Raw genomic sequence first — 18,206 nt, forward strand, 5'->3', positions numbered from 1 at the left:
TGGAGTGAGAGGAGGACTGAACAGCTTTTGAAGAATAAGAACACAGAAAACTCTTGCAAAAGTTAATTTTTGTTTTTTTCTTCATTCAAACAAGCTTTTAAGTGTCTCATCCAGGCAATGTGCTAAGCCCTAGGGATGATAAAATGAAAGACATAGTCCCTGGATTCCCTTTTCTAACAGCGTTGAGGAAACTCCTTGTATTACTTTTTGTGGGCCACTTGAAATTTTACAGCAAAGTTGAAAAGTGTCTTCTTTGGGGGCATAAGTCTTCACTCTGGAGAATCATAAGAGATGATGTCAACAGGGACATGGCAAAAGAGTAAACATGGATATGTAAATGGAAGAACAATAAAGTCATAGTGTTAGGTAAATTAGCTCCTAACTCTGAGAAGCAGAGAACAATGACAGAAATGATCATTGTTCATTAATATCTTCTTTTACACTGCTGGTATAAAGTCCTTGCCCAGAAGCAGAGGTTATAACACTTTTTCTGGAAAGGACTTGATAACTAAATAATTTTGGCTCTGGGGTCTCTGCATGCAGCATGAAAGCAGCCACTGATAACATGTAAGTGAGTGGATATGGCTGTATTTCAAATAAATCTATATTTATAGATGACAAAATTGAGTTTCATAATTTTCACGTCATAAATATTATTCTTTATTTGATTATCTTAAACCGTAACAAACCCCTCAAATTATTCTTAGTTCATTGACCATAAAAAATGGGTTTTAAGCTAAGAGTTTGCTTACCTCTGAGCTAATACAGTAAAGTCTGGGTAACAGGGCAGGGTGGGGTAGCTGGTAAAGAGAGGGCCTAGATCAAGCTCTTGCAGATTTGCCTAATTAGAGAAGAACATATTTCAAGAATCCATAAGTATGTCAGCAAGTGCAAATGACTGAGGCCAGGGGTAACATTTCACCAGGTCCTCGATGAGAGACTTGCCAGGAAGAACTTTGAGAACTACTGATTAAAAAAAAAAAAAACACACCTCAAATATTAGATCTCAAGAATCTGTATTCTACTAATTACCTGACATCTAATGAACAGATAAAACTATCAGCCAGATTAACATGACCTGGACTTCCCTCAATGAAAAGATGTCACTGACACCTGCTCTTTTCTGCCCTTTTATTTGTTCCTTGGAATTATTAGAAGAGCTTATTCTTATTACTAATGCTAAGCAATTACTATGTGGCAAGTATTTTGCTAAACTGTTTGTAAACAGTTTCATTTAATCTTCCCAACTGTCTTCTGAAGTATTATTCCATTCTACAGTAGGGGAAATGGGGCTCAAAAAGGACTTGAATTATTTTTCTTCAGGAGTCTCTTCTGGATCATCTTCTCCTTCTATGTTATATACTTACTAGGTAATGTCATTGACTTCACTTTCCTTTAATAGGCTAGTGATTCTCAAACTGCTTGGAAAAGTCTTTTCCATTGACTGTTCCAATTTCCACCTAGTCAGAATTTACAGAATTATATAGTCTTTTCTCAGTAATCACTTTCTTTAGTAGATGAAACATCATGCCCTCTTACATATGACATTCCCCTCTACCCTGTTAGCCACTAACTCTCCCATACCAAGAATTCATTCTAAGACCTAAGTCTCTATCTTAAAGTCATCCAATTCCTGGCACAAGTCTCCTGTGACGGTGTCCTAAGTAGTCTTCTTTAAAAAAAAAAAAAAAAAAAAAAAAAAAAGAGCAGGCTAATGTTTACTCTTTAAAAGTAAAAATAAATAAATAAATAAATAAATAAGAATCTATGGTTGTTTTAGAAATCCATATAAAAGGGTATTTCTGTGTGTACATACACTTGAATGGGATTGTGGTAAAGTGCTTAAAAATGAAAGCTCTACTTCAGTTTCTAAGAGTTATGGGACCTCAGACAAGTCATGGAAACTGTGAAATGGCAATAATAATGGTGCCATGTGGTTGTGTTTTATGGACTGCAATAATTAATATATACAAAGCAATTAAAACTCTGGCTGGCATATGACAATTGCTCAATAACTTATAACTATTATTGCTAATGGTGTTATCAGCATTGTTAATATAAACTCGTAAAAAGTGTAGCCTTAATATACAATCACAATGAATTTGCAACTAGAGGTAAGACTGTGTGAATTTTATCTTCCATTTGCTTTTCTGTGTTAAAAATATGAAAACATTAACAATCAAGAAAATATCTTAAAAATCACTATGTACTTAAATGAAGGTGTACTAAAATTGGCCATCTGCTTATATATAATCAGAAACATTTCTTGTCCCATATTTTGCTACGATATCTTATGACACCCATTCTGAAATTGCTCTCATACTTAAAAATTATCTTAGTAAGTTAAATTAATTATCACCACATGTAATCAGTTGAATTCTTAGTATTGTGCCTTTTTCAAGGCACACTTGATAAATTTACTTTCTTCCTCTAAATCCTAAGCTACAAAAATTTTTAAAAATTCTATTCAAATCAATATTTTTTTCTTTCGACTCAACTTAAAAGTGTATGTACAATTTAGTCAGCCAAACTCAAGATTTATAGTTCATAGCAAGCAGAAGAACAAAAATAGCAGCTGGAGTATGTTTGAAAATACTACTCCTTATTAGGGCATCTGCTCAGAAGATGAGTTACTATAGCTGAATTGAATCTCTATTAACAGTAGTGAATTCCAACACCAGACAGAAACAGTAAATAAAAGAACCCATGCTTACATTCATTTGATGGCTTTGCAGACAGGAGAATCATTTCTGGCACCGTTATTTTGTGCTCAGGAAACAAAGAACATGAAACATTATGTTCCTCAGAATGTTTTTCTTGTGTTGTTAAATAAATCAAATAAATGAGGCACAGATAAGGAATTTAGATCTAAGCAAGATTTCGATCCACAGTAGCTTACAGTTTCTGAAAATTTTGGGGGACACATATCCTTTGTTAAGTATTTTTTACTTCCATTGTTAATAATCAGCAGATCTAAGAAAATTTTCTTAAAATCTTCAGAGTCTGCCTAAGTTTTGTTTCCCAGCAGCTATAAACTTATTTTTGTAAAGCTAAAGGTAGAGAGTTTTCACAAACAGTTCTACACTTAAAACATAGAGAATATCTTGGTAGAGTGAACTGGTTGGAAGGGGAAGAAATAAGAAATGTAAGACTTTCATTTCCCTGAGGTAAACGTGCCTTCCCAGCAGGTACTCACTCAATTTATTTTATGGTTTGTGTCACCTGTGTGACTTTTGGTAAGAAAACTGAAAAGAGAACAGTTGAAGAGGATTTAGGATTTTGGGCATTTGGAGGCATAATTATTATACAGGAACAACAATAATTTTAAAATAATGCCTTGAACTCATGGGGAAATAAGCTTAATTAAGCATTCTCCCTTGAGGTGTAAGTGAATTATATAGTTTTATCAGCATATGTTATTGTTTGACAGAAGAACAAGGGTAATATTTTTGGTTTCCACCAATGATTTAATCTTGAGAAGTCAATGACATAACTTGAAAATTCAGAAACTCTTTATTAACCTATTTTGAAATAAAACATTTATTAGTGTACTTCAAAATTAGAATATTTATATATTTTTTCCTAATGTAGCCTTGTAGGAAAATGAACACTATACAGTTTTTAAGTCAGACCTCCTGAAATGCTTCATAGAGATAAAAATGCAAAAGGAAAAAGAAAAAATCTTATAAAAGCCACATTCAAAATAAGTAGGGAATTTGCTCATTGCATTGGGAAAGGTAATATCAGTAGATAAAAGAAAGCTAGGACAGAGCATCAAATTTCTGTAACAAGGAGAATGATATTTATGATCTAAAGAGTCAAAATAATAAATAGCATTCCATGAGCCCATGACAGGCAAACTTCTAAACTAAGCTTAAGACCTAGACCATCGTTTAGGGATATAGCTCAGTGGCTGTGGGTATTCAGCATGTGTGAGTCCTTTGGTTCAATCCCTAACACATTGTGTGTGTGTGTGTGTGTGTGTGTGTGTGTGTGTGTGTGTGTGTATACATATATAAAGTCTCTAGAAGATCATAGGAATATCAGATACTGGGGATTCAGAGAAGCAGGGAAGATACTCTTGAAAGAAAAGAGAAGCTAATATGGACTGGATATCTGCAAGGGTGGCCTTGATCCCTAGAAAATGCTTTTTAAAAATTATTTTTCAGATAATTTGCATTATCCAAAATCAGCGGAAACTTCAGGCCTTCTCATCAGTACTTTTTTTTTTTTTTTTGTGTGTGTGTGTGTGTGGTGAGGGTAGGTTACTGGGGATTGAACTCATGGGTACTTGACCAGTGAGCTACATCCCTAGCCCAATTTTGTACTTTATTTAGAGACAGGGTCTCATTGAGTTGCTTAGCATCTTGCTTTTGCTGAGGCTGGCTTTGAACTAGCCATCTTCCTGCCTCAGCTCCCAAGCCACTGGTATTACAGGTGTGTGTCTCTATGCTGGGGCTCAGCAGTATTTTTGTTTGTTTCAATTAATTTCTTACATTTCTCATGCTATGTCCTTACTCTGTCTATTTGCTTCTACTTTATGTGCATTGGGAAGATCAAGGGTCTTTGACTCAAGCTCCTTTGGTTTTCAATACTCCCATTTTGATACTTGTCTATATTTTAAACATTTCTCCTTTTCCATCAAACCCAGGAAAAGAATCATCCTTTGCACTCTCTAAGAATAAACTTGTGCTCTTAAATTATCTCTGTCTGGAACTTTACACCATTAACCAAAACTTTCTGTATTGCATCATTCAATCTCTCCATCTAGAGGTGTTTTTTCCTACACTTCATCCTGAAAACATTCTCAGACATCATTCTTTCTGAGGTACGCGCATGCGCGCGCGCGCACACACACACACACACACACACACACACACACACACACACACACACCACTTACTCCTTAAATTCCTCTTTAGTAAATGTCTTTAGAATGGAAGAAAGAAGTACTGGTCACTGTTAATCTCAGTTCTTCCTAATGTTAAACTTCTGGAAAAGAAACTCATAATAATTGTCTCTATTTATCCATTTTTTTCAGCCCCAGCCCCATCCATGTAAAGAGCCTTTAGAGATGGTGGGGCAGACACACTTTATGTTACTGAGCTACTATGCTTAGCATCTGTGTCTTAGTTCCTTCTATCCATGACAAGGGCCTCATCCTGATTCCAATGTGGAGGTGGATGAGATGGTTAGAGCAGGAGCTGAAGCAAATGACAGGATGGAGAATGGGATGGGCTCCAGCCATGCTAAGTCCTATGCTGCTTCCTCACTGTCTATCTAAACCCAAGGTCAGGAAAATACTCAGTTCATAAATCCAAACATCTACTGTTCAACCTTTCTGTAGGATTAATACCTTCTCTTTAAAATCATTATATCCCTTGGAACTATTCCTTGTCTTTGGTGGCTCAGTCTCTTTTCAGATCCTGTCCCATCTCTTTCTCCATAGTCTTCCTTCTTTCCTCATCAGTTGTCCCTGAATACTGTATTCCACTTAGTCTTCTGCTGGGTCTGCCTTGGACTCATTCCTTTTCCTAAGTGAGTCCATTTCTTTCCATCTCTGTGGTGACTTCTTCAGCTCACTACACAACCATCTGGCATTTCACCCACTAGTATTCACCTCCCCTTCTTATTTCCACATGCTCTTTCTCACTGATTCTCTGCAACTGCCTCTAGTTCAAGCCTTCTGAAGTGCAACTGTTTTTCTTCTATTCTTTTAATTAAAGGTATCCTATCAAATGGTGAACAAAGATCCTTAAAGGGCTTTCAAATCCTTATCCCAAACCTATTTCCCAGTATAACTCTATTATAATTTTTTCTTTGTTCTAGCCAAAATGTACTAATGGACTGGGATTAATTTATTGAACTATGTTTGTGGTTTTCTCCCAGTATAATTCCTTCTTCTTTCCATTAGATTATTAGCTTTTTAATAGTTTCCATAAATTTATTTTATTATTCCTTGTTTTAAGAATTTTTACAGGAAAACAGAAGCAGCCAGAAGGCAGAATTGATCTTTTTTGAATGCCTCAATTCTAAAACAGATAGAGAAGGCTTTTCCAGGCATCTGAGCAAGCACCTAGGCCCTGCTCCATGCAGCTGTGGTAACACACAAAAAAGGAAACATACATCAGGGATTATGACTGAAAGATGTCTTTTAGGTTTAGATTCTTTTACCAAGAGGGAATGTGGAACTTTTCTGTTTATCTGTGCCTATGTGAGATTTTTTTCTTTACCTTTAAATGTGTACCTATTATTTTGCTCATGGAAGTAGCCCCCAAATTTTGTTTGTATTAGGTGAACAATGAAGTTTGAGATCTCAATCTACCTATGTGGAAGAAAAGCAAGATTCTGGTGAGTGTCAAAACAATAGGGGACAACTTACAGAGTTAGAGGATCCCAAGAATGGTCTCAAAGAAAAGGTTTTGAATACAGGCAAAAAAAAGTTGATAAAGAAAAAAATATTGAAAAGGTACAAAATATCTATTATTAAATATGCATAGAAGCAATTTTAGTACATTCTTATTTGGCATATCATAATTGACTCCTGATGGTTTGAAAATTATAAATAAGTCCTGTAACATTTTCCACAATTAGAGTATAATTGCCCAAATCCTGCCAATATGTAGAAAAAATAATCGTTTAACAAAAAACATCCTTGGATATAATGACTTAAGCAATGAGGAGCTTGTGGTCAGATGGTTGGCCTGTGGGCAGAGCACAATCATCTATCAGTTCTGTATGTTCCTTCCTCCTGGGAGACTCAGGTCCTTGATCAATTGTCTTCCAAATTCCTCTGGAAGTGTACATAAACAGCCCTGGATTTTATTATGTTTGGCATTTTATTTTACATTTTCTCACTTTAGTTATTTGGCTCATATGTGGCTCATATGTGAATGATTTGATGGTACTTCTGTTTTCTCAATACTCAGCATACCTGGTATAGTACTAGAGTTATGGTTTATCCATAATACAAAGTAAACTGAATAATTTCTATTTTATGAAACTTATTATATTTTATACCGATAGGTATTTTCTTCATAGAAGCTAAAAAACCTTATTCAGAAATCATGGTCTCAGATGTACAGTGTTAATTTGATTTAAGATCTGTCCTGACATGACCTATCCTTTGTATATAGGAGGAGCAGCCATTAGAATTACAGAAATCTTTCGTATAGTTTTATTATTCACACAGATTTATTTCCCATATCCCAGGAAAGTAATCACTCAACAATTTCAACATATAATCAGGGTGTTATTTCCTGTGCCCTGGAAGGTACTTCCAAGTGTCATTTTCCTGATTTATTTATGTTTTCGTTAGGCCTCATTTTGTCAGGAAGGTCTTTCAGAACTATATGAGAGAGTGAATCACCTCCTTTTATGTGCTTCCCCTGCATCTCTCTGACATTTGAACAATTCCCTTTCCACCTGGAATAATATATGTGACTTGCCCTATTATACTGTGTACCCTTGGGAGCACGGACAGTATTTCATTCATCCTTTTATTCCCAGCTCTTAATCCTGGGCCTGACATGGTGCCCACTACATACTAACCATACAGGTGTTTCATAAATATTTGTTGAACCTGATTTGAAATTTCTTATCATAGTGGTTAAGAGCATGGACTCTGGCACTGGCATCTGGGATTTAAATTCAGGCCCAAGGCAGGCATGGTGGCATACCACTACTAGGGAGGCTGAGGCGAAAGGACTGCTAGAGCATCCACCTACCAATCTGAAGCCAGCCTGGGTGAGTCTGAAAACCAAAACAAAACAATGACAACAAGACAAACAAAAAACTACACCTACAGTGAATAAATCCAGACCCAATCACTTATTATTGGACCTTTTCCAATTTACCTAGTGTCTTTATGTCTTATTTTCTTCAATTTCAAAGTAGGGATAGTGATCATAAGTTTATTGTGACCAATAAGGGAGTGAACTTACAAGCACATATCCATATACATAACTTAAGAGTGCAAGTGAAAGGTCTAGGAATATAGACATGTTATTAGTTTTATTCACATAGACACTTGAATATGTCATTCCTATAATATTTATTACCATAATTTCTAGAGTGAATTTAGGGATGATTCTTCACAGATCTGTGGATCCTTCCAAATAATGCCTTCACTCATTAGTGAAGAGAGAAGTACCACTGGTGGAATATCACACAATTAGTGAGCAAGCGAGGGGACAAGTTCTCATATTGCATACACAGGTTGGGTCACTAAACTATTCGAAACTAAATTCTCCTGTACATTCTTCAGTCCAAACTTTACCTAAAGTCTCATGCAATTCCAAAATATTTCTGATTCAAGGGCCTTTCCTTAGAATTTCCCTTTCCCTCACTACTTTCATACTTTCAACCTAATCCAGTTACTGTTTAATGATAGGATTTTAGCTATGTGCTTGACTGGCTGACATTAACTAACATCAACAACGAGAGTCAATGTTTGGAGACTTACTTGCTTATTCCACTCTCTTACGTTAAAAAAAAGAAAAGTTATTCCCACCTCCATTATGAACTGTAGAGGAGATTTAAAAAATAATATTATTTATAGTTGAAACATTTTAAAGCAAATTAGAAATTAAGAGATGTGGAAATACCAGTTTGGGACATTCAAGGGGAGCTTCCTAATGGGCAATAAAAATGAAGGACTGTTTCTTGAATGATGAAGAGTCCAGAAATACAGATTTGATGGCCACATGTAGAAGCTGAAGCAGTAAAAAATAAGACTCCTCATAGAAATTCTGAATTTTGGTGAATATTTACAGGAGTGATGAAATATAATCACAGATGGAGGAAAATAAATTAAAATCACAAGTAGAAGAGAAAACAGAGAGAAAAATCAGGCTATTCTCTGAAACAAAGGGAAATGATAATTGAAGATTATCAACATTTGTCATCTGCTCTAGAAAAATCAGAAGAATGAACAGGTTATCAGACAAAAGGTAAAAATTATGGTGCAGAAAGAGAATCATAAAATTTTACATTTGGAAAGTTAATCCATCATTACATAAGCAAACTGTGTTCTGAGAGAGGTTGAACTTCATTCCCAGAGTCACTGTAGGGTAGAACCGTTTTGCTACTTTGGCCTTTTTACACTCACATGTGGCAACCCAATCTCTGAAAGTATGGAAGCTTTTAGCCATGCAATTTCTGGAAAGATGACTTTATTTGAAAGTCAAATAACTAAGATACAGTGTAAACTAATAAAGCAAAGAGAGCTGAGTGTTTCCATAGTAATTATTTAAACCTTTTACCTACAAAGTTGTACCACAAGTATACTTCCTATGTAACTCTAAGAGAACTTTATTCTATTCATCCAATACTCAACGAACAAACCAGTTATTTGTTTCCCTAAACAACTAGAAAGGAAACAGAGATGTGTGTATTGGGGGAAGAAGATAAGCCATCTCAACCTGCAGCATTTCACTGAGGAAGCCTAGGTTTCCTTAAGTGACATCGAAGAACATCCCAGTTTCATCCAGGTAATAACGTATTTTGAATTCTGAAGTCTAAGTTTTCTCTACATCCCACATCCTATACTGCAGAGCATAATTATATCAAAACCAGTAACCAGGAACCACTGGTCATAAAAACAATCAAGCAACAAAACAACATTAATGGAAAAACACCTCCTACTCCTACTCTAAAGAAACCTGACCCTAAGGAAGACAAATGAATCTTCTTAACACTAAAAAGAGAAGAACACCTTATATTACTGGGTAGCAAAAAGGCAGACCTATCACAGGGATGCTAGTTATACTAGGTTAATTCTAACCTTAGACAAACCATTTTTATTTTATACAGATAAAAATGTCATATGCCCTAATTCAATTTATAAATGGCTCAAAATTTCCTACTCTGTTTACTTGTCAATATATCCAGTAGAGTGTATAATTTAAAATATGTGCTTCCCAGAATACTGAGTGAGATATAAAAGACTTCATAGAGGCTTTCTCACAAGTAAATTTTGTAACAACAGGGAGCTTGCTATTAAGGAACAGAAAATGGAACCATTGGTTACAAGAGGAGAAATGAGTTCTGACAATTTAAATTGGTTCACTATTTCACTTACCTTCAGTTTTACAAAGTATTGAGGACAGTAATAAATTATGTAATACATGTGTTCAAATATTACATAATTTAAAGCAGTCTTTTATTATATTTTATAATAACAAATAGTCACTCTAACTTCTGCATTTGCTTTTTTTATATATACCTTCAGGACATAAAGCTTTTAAGATTCATAAACAGCAGAAAACATGTGAAACACAAATTTGTATTAAAACATTTTTCTTTGCAGGAATTCACTGACCCATTTTTCTAAAGTAAAACCGCTTCTGGGTTTTTACTTGCATTGAAACTATACCAAACACAGACCAATTATTTTCATACAGTACCTTGAAGACTATATTTCAAGTTGCACAACTGACCTTCTTTTCTATAAAAATATATAGATATAGTCTGAATTGTAGATAATTGAATTATGGAACATTTTGAAAAAGAGAATCCTGTTGCTTTTCTTGCATATAATTCAATTTGGATCTCTAATATTTCTTTGCATTTCCTTGCACATTTGTAGACATGGCCTTATTTTTTTTTTAGTTTACAGGAAAATATCTGATCACTTTGCAGATTAACAAATGATACCTTCTTCAGAGAGCTGTGCAGAAAAAAAAAATCCCATGAATTGAACAGATTTTCAGAGTTAAAAAAAATAAAGTTTCTTTGCCAAAGAAGAAACAAATACACACTATATTCCCAATACCAGTTGTAGCACGAAGGTCAATTTTTGTCACTCCAGCAAAAACTTGAGATGCTTAAGTGGAACGCACCTCACTTACCTGTTTGGCTGAGTTGAGATGTGCTTCTACTTCTCCGAGACACTATGGCAACCACTTTGGCACTCAGGCTGGATCTCCGCTTCTTCCCACCTGCTCCAACGGTTCCCACAGCTGTGTCTGACTGGCTGCCGTCATTATGCTCCAGTGTGTACATCTCTCCACTTACACTGGTGCTCTTCGTGATGGCTCTTCCTGAAGTCCCCATCCGTCTGCCTTGCATTTTGGGGGTAAATGAACTATATTTACAAAGTAAAAACATATATGCGTCCATAAATTACAGGTCAGCATAACTGAAATTCTAAATCTATTTATTTCTGAAATAATCCAGGCACAGTTTTATGGGGAAAAGCCAGTCAAGTACTAGACCTACAGCCACAGATACTCTGAGATCAAATCACCATCCCCGCAATGTTTAAAGAACAGCTTGTGACAATGCCATTTCAACAGAGTGAACTATGGACATTTTAAAAACAGTGAACAGAAATAACCAATGCTATCAGTGGGGAGATAAGTGTTACTGACCAGTGAACCTCTTATTTTTAAGTTTCCTTAAAATACTTGCAAATACTGACTCATAAGACCCTTACCACCACCTCATGTTTTCCTTTTCTATTTCCTGTTTCAAAGTGCAAAATACACATTAGCAAACAGAGAACCTTTAACAGTGATGATGGCAGTCAAGGTGTGAGTCAGAATAAATCCTAATATTATGACAAATAAAAGTTATGAGAGTAATCTATGCAGCAAGCATTACCATTTAGGGAGGCTGAATTAAGAAGTTATATTAAAATGTTTTTGTGAATATATTTTGAGATATAATTTTTCCTCAAAAAATAAGATATCTCTTAGATGCTTGAAATCATTTTTATATGGTATGAGGACAAGTATGACTTCCTAAATAATTTTGCACATTATGATATTCAATAATAAGACATTAAAGCATTTTCACTTCTTCTGTCTACCTAGACAGAAGAATTAGTCTGATTCATCTAATAACCCAAAGGTCATGATTTTAGCACTAATGTATATCCATTTCTTAGTCTTAATTTTTTTCTGCTTCTATTGCTTGAAAAATTATTACTATCATTTATGTGAACCTTTCAGATGAAAATTAAGGCCTTCTGCTTTATAAAGCTTTCCAGTCTTTCTGACATCAAGACTATTGTCACCCAACCCTTTCTTTTTTATTTGTTTACTAGTAACACTAAGATTTGATTAATATATGTCGGTATATATAGGTTATGCAACATCATAACCTATATGCAGCACCCTTTCCATTGCTCAATTAGCTGATTTCAGAATAGGTAATAAAGTGATTTATTAGTACGTAAATATAATTCTGAGATGAGTTCACTTTAAGTTCAAACAAAAATCCCATCGTCATTATTTTATCTCCCTTTTCCTTCGAGTTACTAATATTTTGCTGAAAAGTCTCTTTAAGGAGACTTTTAGTGATACATCTGCTCATCCTTTTCTCTTCTGCACTAATTTGAGTCACATTTGTCTCTATCACTTCACTAAAACTACTTTTCATCAATGCCACCAATCTAGTAGAGAAAATGACCAACAGATAGGTTTTATTGATTTAAGGCACATTATCCAGTTGTGAATCTTACCAACCTTATATTAGTATTCTTAAATCTATTTGTGTATATAATTACGTGAGTTTCTCAAATCATCCTTAGGACTACCTTGTCATTCTGGTAGTTTTCTAATATGTTCAGTAAAACTTCAGAATTTGCTATTTTTTTCTGATAATCATGCTTTGATTTTGAGAACTATGCTTTGATGTTGTGGAAGTCCCATTAAAACAGTTCAAATGGACTCCCTTCTGCAGTAAATTAAGCTGTGTTGTCTTCATGGGCTCAGGTCTCCAAGCCCACACTTGCCCTTTTTTTTTTTTTTGGCCTAGATTTAATCTTAAAAGGCAACAGAAAGGTTTCCTGTTTATGTTTTCTTATTTCCTACTTTGGTTTATAATGTGTGTTTTATTTTTGTTGTGTTTGTTTCTATTTCTGGTTGGTAACTTTGGCTCTGATTTTGCTTTGCTTGTGCTAATAATACATTCCCAACTGGTGTCAACAACAATAGGAAATCTATCTGCAGATGAAGTCTCTTTGGATGACAGACATCAGGGATATGTTGACATATGTTGACAGTCGGGTGGCAGATGACAGAAAATTTGGTTTGTTAGTTCTTCGAATGTCTGATTGTTTGTATGCTACTAAAAGCTCAGATCCTATCACTCCGGAAAAAGTCTTGCACACACTGAAAAGAGCACAGTCCTATAAAGTCTGAGATTAGGTTTCCTTGTTAATTTTGATCCTATGGCTGAGTGATAAAACGGAAGCTTCTAGTTCTCTTTACTAAAAATAGTTTTTTAATTGGTGATAAAAAAATCTTTTACTATGTGTGTATTCTAGGGATAGCTATCAGAGTGAACAAATAATAGATCCCAATGTACCTCATATTTAACAAGCTCCTATTCTGATTGATCTATATAGATTAACAAATTCACTATAATTCCACTATGAAGAACTAAAAGATCCTCAGAGAAGAAACTAAATCTCCCACTTTGATATTAATTTGTAAGAAAAATCTATCCTTAAAAAAATTGCTAACTTAGAAGAACTTTAATATATCCCATCTGATTCAAATGCATGATATGTCAAGGTCATTGTACTGTCATGTGTAACTAATTAAAACAAATAAAAAATTAAAAAAATCTAAAACCACAAAGTGTACATATCCAAGTACTTTCATAATTTTGGCTGAGCGTCATTATGAAAACCAAAATAAGATTTCACTTCTCATGTACTAGGATACCTATCATAAAAGAAACTTTAACAAGTGTCGAGAATCTGAAAAAAACTGGAACCCTCAACAATGCTGTCTGGAGTGTAAAACAATGCCAGTGCTTAGGAGAATACTTTGGCAGTTTAGTTAAATGTAAATATATTGAAACCCAGAGTTGCCAGAGGATCCAACAATTACATTCAAAAGTTGAACATACAGTCATCATATGATCCAACAATTTCATCCCTAGGGATACGTGCAAGATAACAAAAAAAGGTATTTTCCCACTTAAATATGAATGCTCATATCAGCATTAGTCATAAAAGTAGTAAAGTAGAAACAACCCAAATGACCACTCAACAAAATGTGGTATACTCATACTCTAGAACATTAACCATAAAAAGGAATGAAATACAGATTGATGTTACCAATGTAGATGGAAGTTGAAAACATGTGAAAGCCAGAAATAAAAGCCTATGTATGGCACAATTCCATCTAAATGAAATAATTTAGAATCAAATCCATAAAGACAGAATAAAGATCAGTGGTTGTTGACAGCTAGAGAAGAAACTGGGATGACTGTTAATAGGTACATGATTCTCTGGGGGAATGAGAATTATGTTACTTAATTAGGTAGTAGTGATAATTGCCCAACTTTGTGACTGTACTGAAAACTACTGTATTGTACGCTTTCTTGGGGAGTCGGTGGTGATAGAACCCAGGGCCTTGCGCATATTAGGCAAGCATTCTACCATTGAACTCCATTTCAAGATCTTTTAGTTTTACTTAGAGACAGAGTCTTGCTAAGTTGCTGGCCTTGAACTTGCGATCCTCCTGTTCACCTTCCCAAGCAACTGGGCATTTGCTACTGTGCTGGGCCTAGATTAAATATTCTAAAAGAGTGATTTTCTTTAAGTACTAAAGATTAAATCCAGGCCCTAATGTGTGTTGGGTAATCACTCTACCACTGGGCTACATGTCCAGACTTTTCTAAAATTTATTTTGAGACTGAGACTCACTAAATTGCCCAGTCTGGCCTCAAACTTGCAGTCTTCCACAGCCTCTTGAGTAGCAGGAATTACAATTACAATCAAGTGTCATCACACCTGACTCAATTTCTTTTAAAAAAGAATTTTATGTCTTTTCCTAGATTTTATCAGTGTAGCATACATAACCATACAATTTTATTATTTTTCTGAAGATTTATAGACAAGTTAACCTGGAATTTCTTCCTAACATCTACACTTGTTTTATTTAATGGATAAGCTAGCATTTCTTCCAATAATGTTTAATATAATGGAAAATATAAAATGATGTAGCAACTAAATTGAATCATAATTCTAAAAATAAAAACATCCTCCATTATTAATTTGAGTTGGTTGGAATGTACTTCCTCATATGTAGAAGCAACACTTAAAACACCTGCACATGAAACTGGCTAAGCATTTGTCTCATGGATTACTGGATCTTAGAACTACAAGTGGTAAGGAAGGTCTATCATCCTGAACTTTAGTAGAATTTGGGGGATCTCATACTGATATGTGGTGGAAGGGAAGTCTGGTGATAATAACATTTTGCACCCGCCACATCTTGCCCCCTGTAAACTATATGTACAATTATATAGAGAACCACAAAATGACAACGGTAGAAGAAAATCTATGCAAATTCAATAATCTTGAATATGTCATTAGTATTAAGTCGTTATTTTGTACATTTTTAAGAAAAAAATACTAAGTCAACTATGACATGCCATTGATGGTAAAATGCATACTATTTCTTAGATGGTAGGATAAAATAATTATTGCATATATTAGAATTATATTATGGAAATACACTAGAAACTAACTTCAAAAAACAGTTTCTAAAATATTGGTAAAAAAATTAAAACAACATAAGCTCACTTTCCCCAACATAGACTAAAAAGACTTTTGTTAATTAGAGATATTCAATTGATGTATTATATAAGACAATCAATCTGCACCTTTAGTTGACAGATATAGTCCATTATTCCAATGTAAGGTGGCTGGCATAAAATTATGAAACAGGATGAAAATATATGGGCTTAAAATATCTTATTTCAGAAAATTAGAAGGGTTTCAGGAGAGATGTATGGGACTATGTAAAGATTTGTACTACTCCTATATTAGTGATAAATTCAGCTAAAAATCAATTCCAATCCATTTTTATACTTTTAGCCCATCCAAGAAACCTAGACTTCTATCATGTAAATCTAAAAGGGGAGAAGTAACATAGGGCATAATAACAGAGGGTGAAATATACAGTAGGTTCATAATTCTGTTTATGATATTGCTAGTCCTACTCATTAGTTTGGATCACGACACAAGTTACTAATCATACATGGAAGATAAGGACAGAAACTTTCTGGTCAACATTAAGAAGGTACTCTCAGGTATACATCTCATAATTTCTCACAATTTCCATAATTTATAATACAAGGACAGGGGATTGATAACCAAGATGGCATCAAATACTCCTATAGGTGTCTGGTAGAACTAATGTGATACATAAGCATCAGTTAAAACTGAGGAACCTATTCAAATAAGACCATTATATATATCCAATACCTTCAAATAGGCCAGACCTTCAGGAGCCATTGGCTGTGTGTAATTTTTATTGAACTTCATGCTAACAAATACACATGTGTTGATTTTATGTGAGGTTGTAAGTAGTCTTCAATGTTGTGGTCTTACACATATTTTCCTAGTTTATTCCTAGGTCTTAGATTTGTTTCTAGATATTTCATGTTTTTAATTACATTAGATTGATGTCATTTTGTAAATTTAATTACCAAAGGCTTGTTATTTGTAAATAAAAATAAAATTATTTTCTGTATGTTGGACCTTGTATCCAATAAGTTTGTTAAATTCATCTATTCTAATATCTGTTTTGAAAACCTTTTGTTTACTATATACATAATCATATAAACTGTAAATAATAATGGTTTTAATTAATTTCCAATCTTTATAGATTTTATTTATTTATTTCATTTTACTATATTTTTATATTGCCAGGTCTGACACTGGCTGGCCAGAAGGGTTATTTGAATACTGTTGAATAGAATTTGTAAAAGTGGCCAGTGACTTTGGGGAGGAAGCATTAATTCACTATTTCACTATTAGGTACAATGTTATTTGTAAGATTATTTCAGATAACATTCAACCTCATGTTAAGAATATTCTCAGTTTGCTAAGGTTTTTTTTAAGTCATAAATGAGTGTTAAATATTTTTTGCTTAACCAGATTAATCAGGTATTAGGAATACATTGAAACAAGCTTATGACTTCTTTCATTCTATAATGCATTACATAAAGAAAGTGTAAACCAATCTTGTGGGTATGGAACAAAATCCAAACATTTTTGGTCCTAATGTCTTCTATTTTCTTTCTCTAGTGTTAGATATACACATATGTGTGTGTGTGTGTGTATATAAAATAGTTACTATATGTCTGATATATTATATATGTTTGCTGTTTACTTTTCAATTATCCCATGTGTTTGTTCTTTTACTTCTCCTTCTTGACTACTGGTTAATTTGGTATTTTTATTACTTTACATTGCTCCACCATTAATATTTGAGTTATGAATTCTACTATCATTTAATAGGTGACTAAAGATTTAAAAATGCATCCTGACTTATTATAATCTTAAAAATAGTAATTTTATCATTTTCAGAACAATGCAATATCTTCACAATTATTTAATTCCCATTTATAATCCTTTCACCTTTCATGCAGGTGTTTTTATATAGTTTTACCTTTACCTAAGCTTTGACTATCACAAAATGTTTTTATCATTATTAATTTTTCCCAATGTTCATTTTTCTTCAAGTTTAGTGCTTCCAACAGGAGACTTTTTTTCAACATGAAGAACTCCCCCATTAGGAATATTTGTAGTGCAGGTCTGGTGGTGATAAAATTTCTTAGTTGATCTATCAACCTATGTATTCTTTTATTATCTGAAAGATGTTTTTGCTGAATAATAATTATTAAACATAAGATTATAAATTGGAGGGTTTTTTTTTCCATTCAGTCTTCTTTCAGTTACTCTACTGAATTTTGGGGTTCATAATATCTGATAAAATTTCAGCCAAAGTCTTCTCGTTGCTACCCTGATAATATATCTCTTTTTAATCCATGTGACTCTTTTAAGAAGTTTTTTCTTCAGTTTTCTGTGCTTCAGTTGTGATACTGTAACATTTTCTTTTGTTCATATACTGTGGGGCTTTTAAAGTTTATTTTTTAATTTGTAATATGATGTCTTAACAGTTCTTGGAAATTCTCAGCCATTTTCTCAGTATTCAGGTGTACTATCTATGATTTCCTTTCTTCTGGGACCCCCCCTGAACCCTTTTACCAATTCCATATCTTACTGTCTTCTCCAATTGGTCTCCTGATTTCTCTGTGTCTTGATTTATAGTCTTTCTACTGACCAGCTAAATTTTCTTTTGCTGTTTATAATATTCCATCAAAGACATCGATTAAATTATAAATTATTTTGTACTTTTAAATTTTATAATTGTCATTTAATTAAAAAAAAAACC

At 33.9% G+C, this 18,206-nt stretch overlaps 1 protein-coding gene across 49 annotated transcripts in view; it reads right to left on the reverse strand.

The window, feature by feature from the left end:
- The window catches only part of Rims1 (regulating synaptic membrane exocytosis 1), a 443,971-nt gene that overhangs the window by 57,515 nt on the left and 368,250 nt on the right, over positions 1-18,206 (reverse strand). For 33 of the 49 annotated variants that reach the window (XM_078019737.1, XM_078019776.1, XM_078019736.1 and 30 more), the window contains one exon: positions 10,851-11,086. The exons of 7 other annotated variants lie outside the window; for them this stretch is intronic. In XM_078019737.1, coding sequence (XP_077875863.1) covers positions 10,851-11,086 — 236 coding nt within the window. Of the gene's footprint in view, positions 1-10,850; positions 11,087-18,206 lie in introns of those variants that run through there. 9 more of the 49 variants (XM_078019731.1, XM_078019768.1, XM_078019763.1 and 6 more) reach the window with 2 other exon arrangements.

The sequence above is a fragment of the Ictidomys tridecemlineatus genome, chromosome 8 (assembly GCF_052094955.1).
Source record: "Ictidomys tridecemlineatus isolate mIctTri1 chromosome 8, mIctTri1.hap1, whole genome shotgun sequence".
Classification (NCBI taxonomy): domain Eukaryota; kingdom Metazoa; phylum Chordata; class Mammalia; order Rodentia; family Sciuridae; genus Ictidomys; species Ictidomys tridecemlineatus.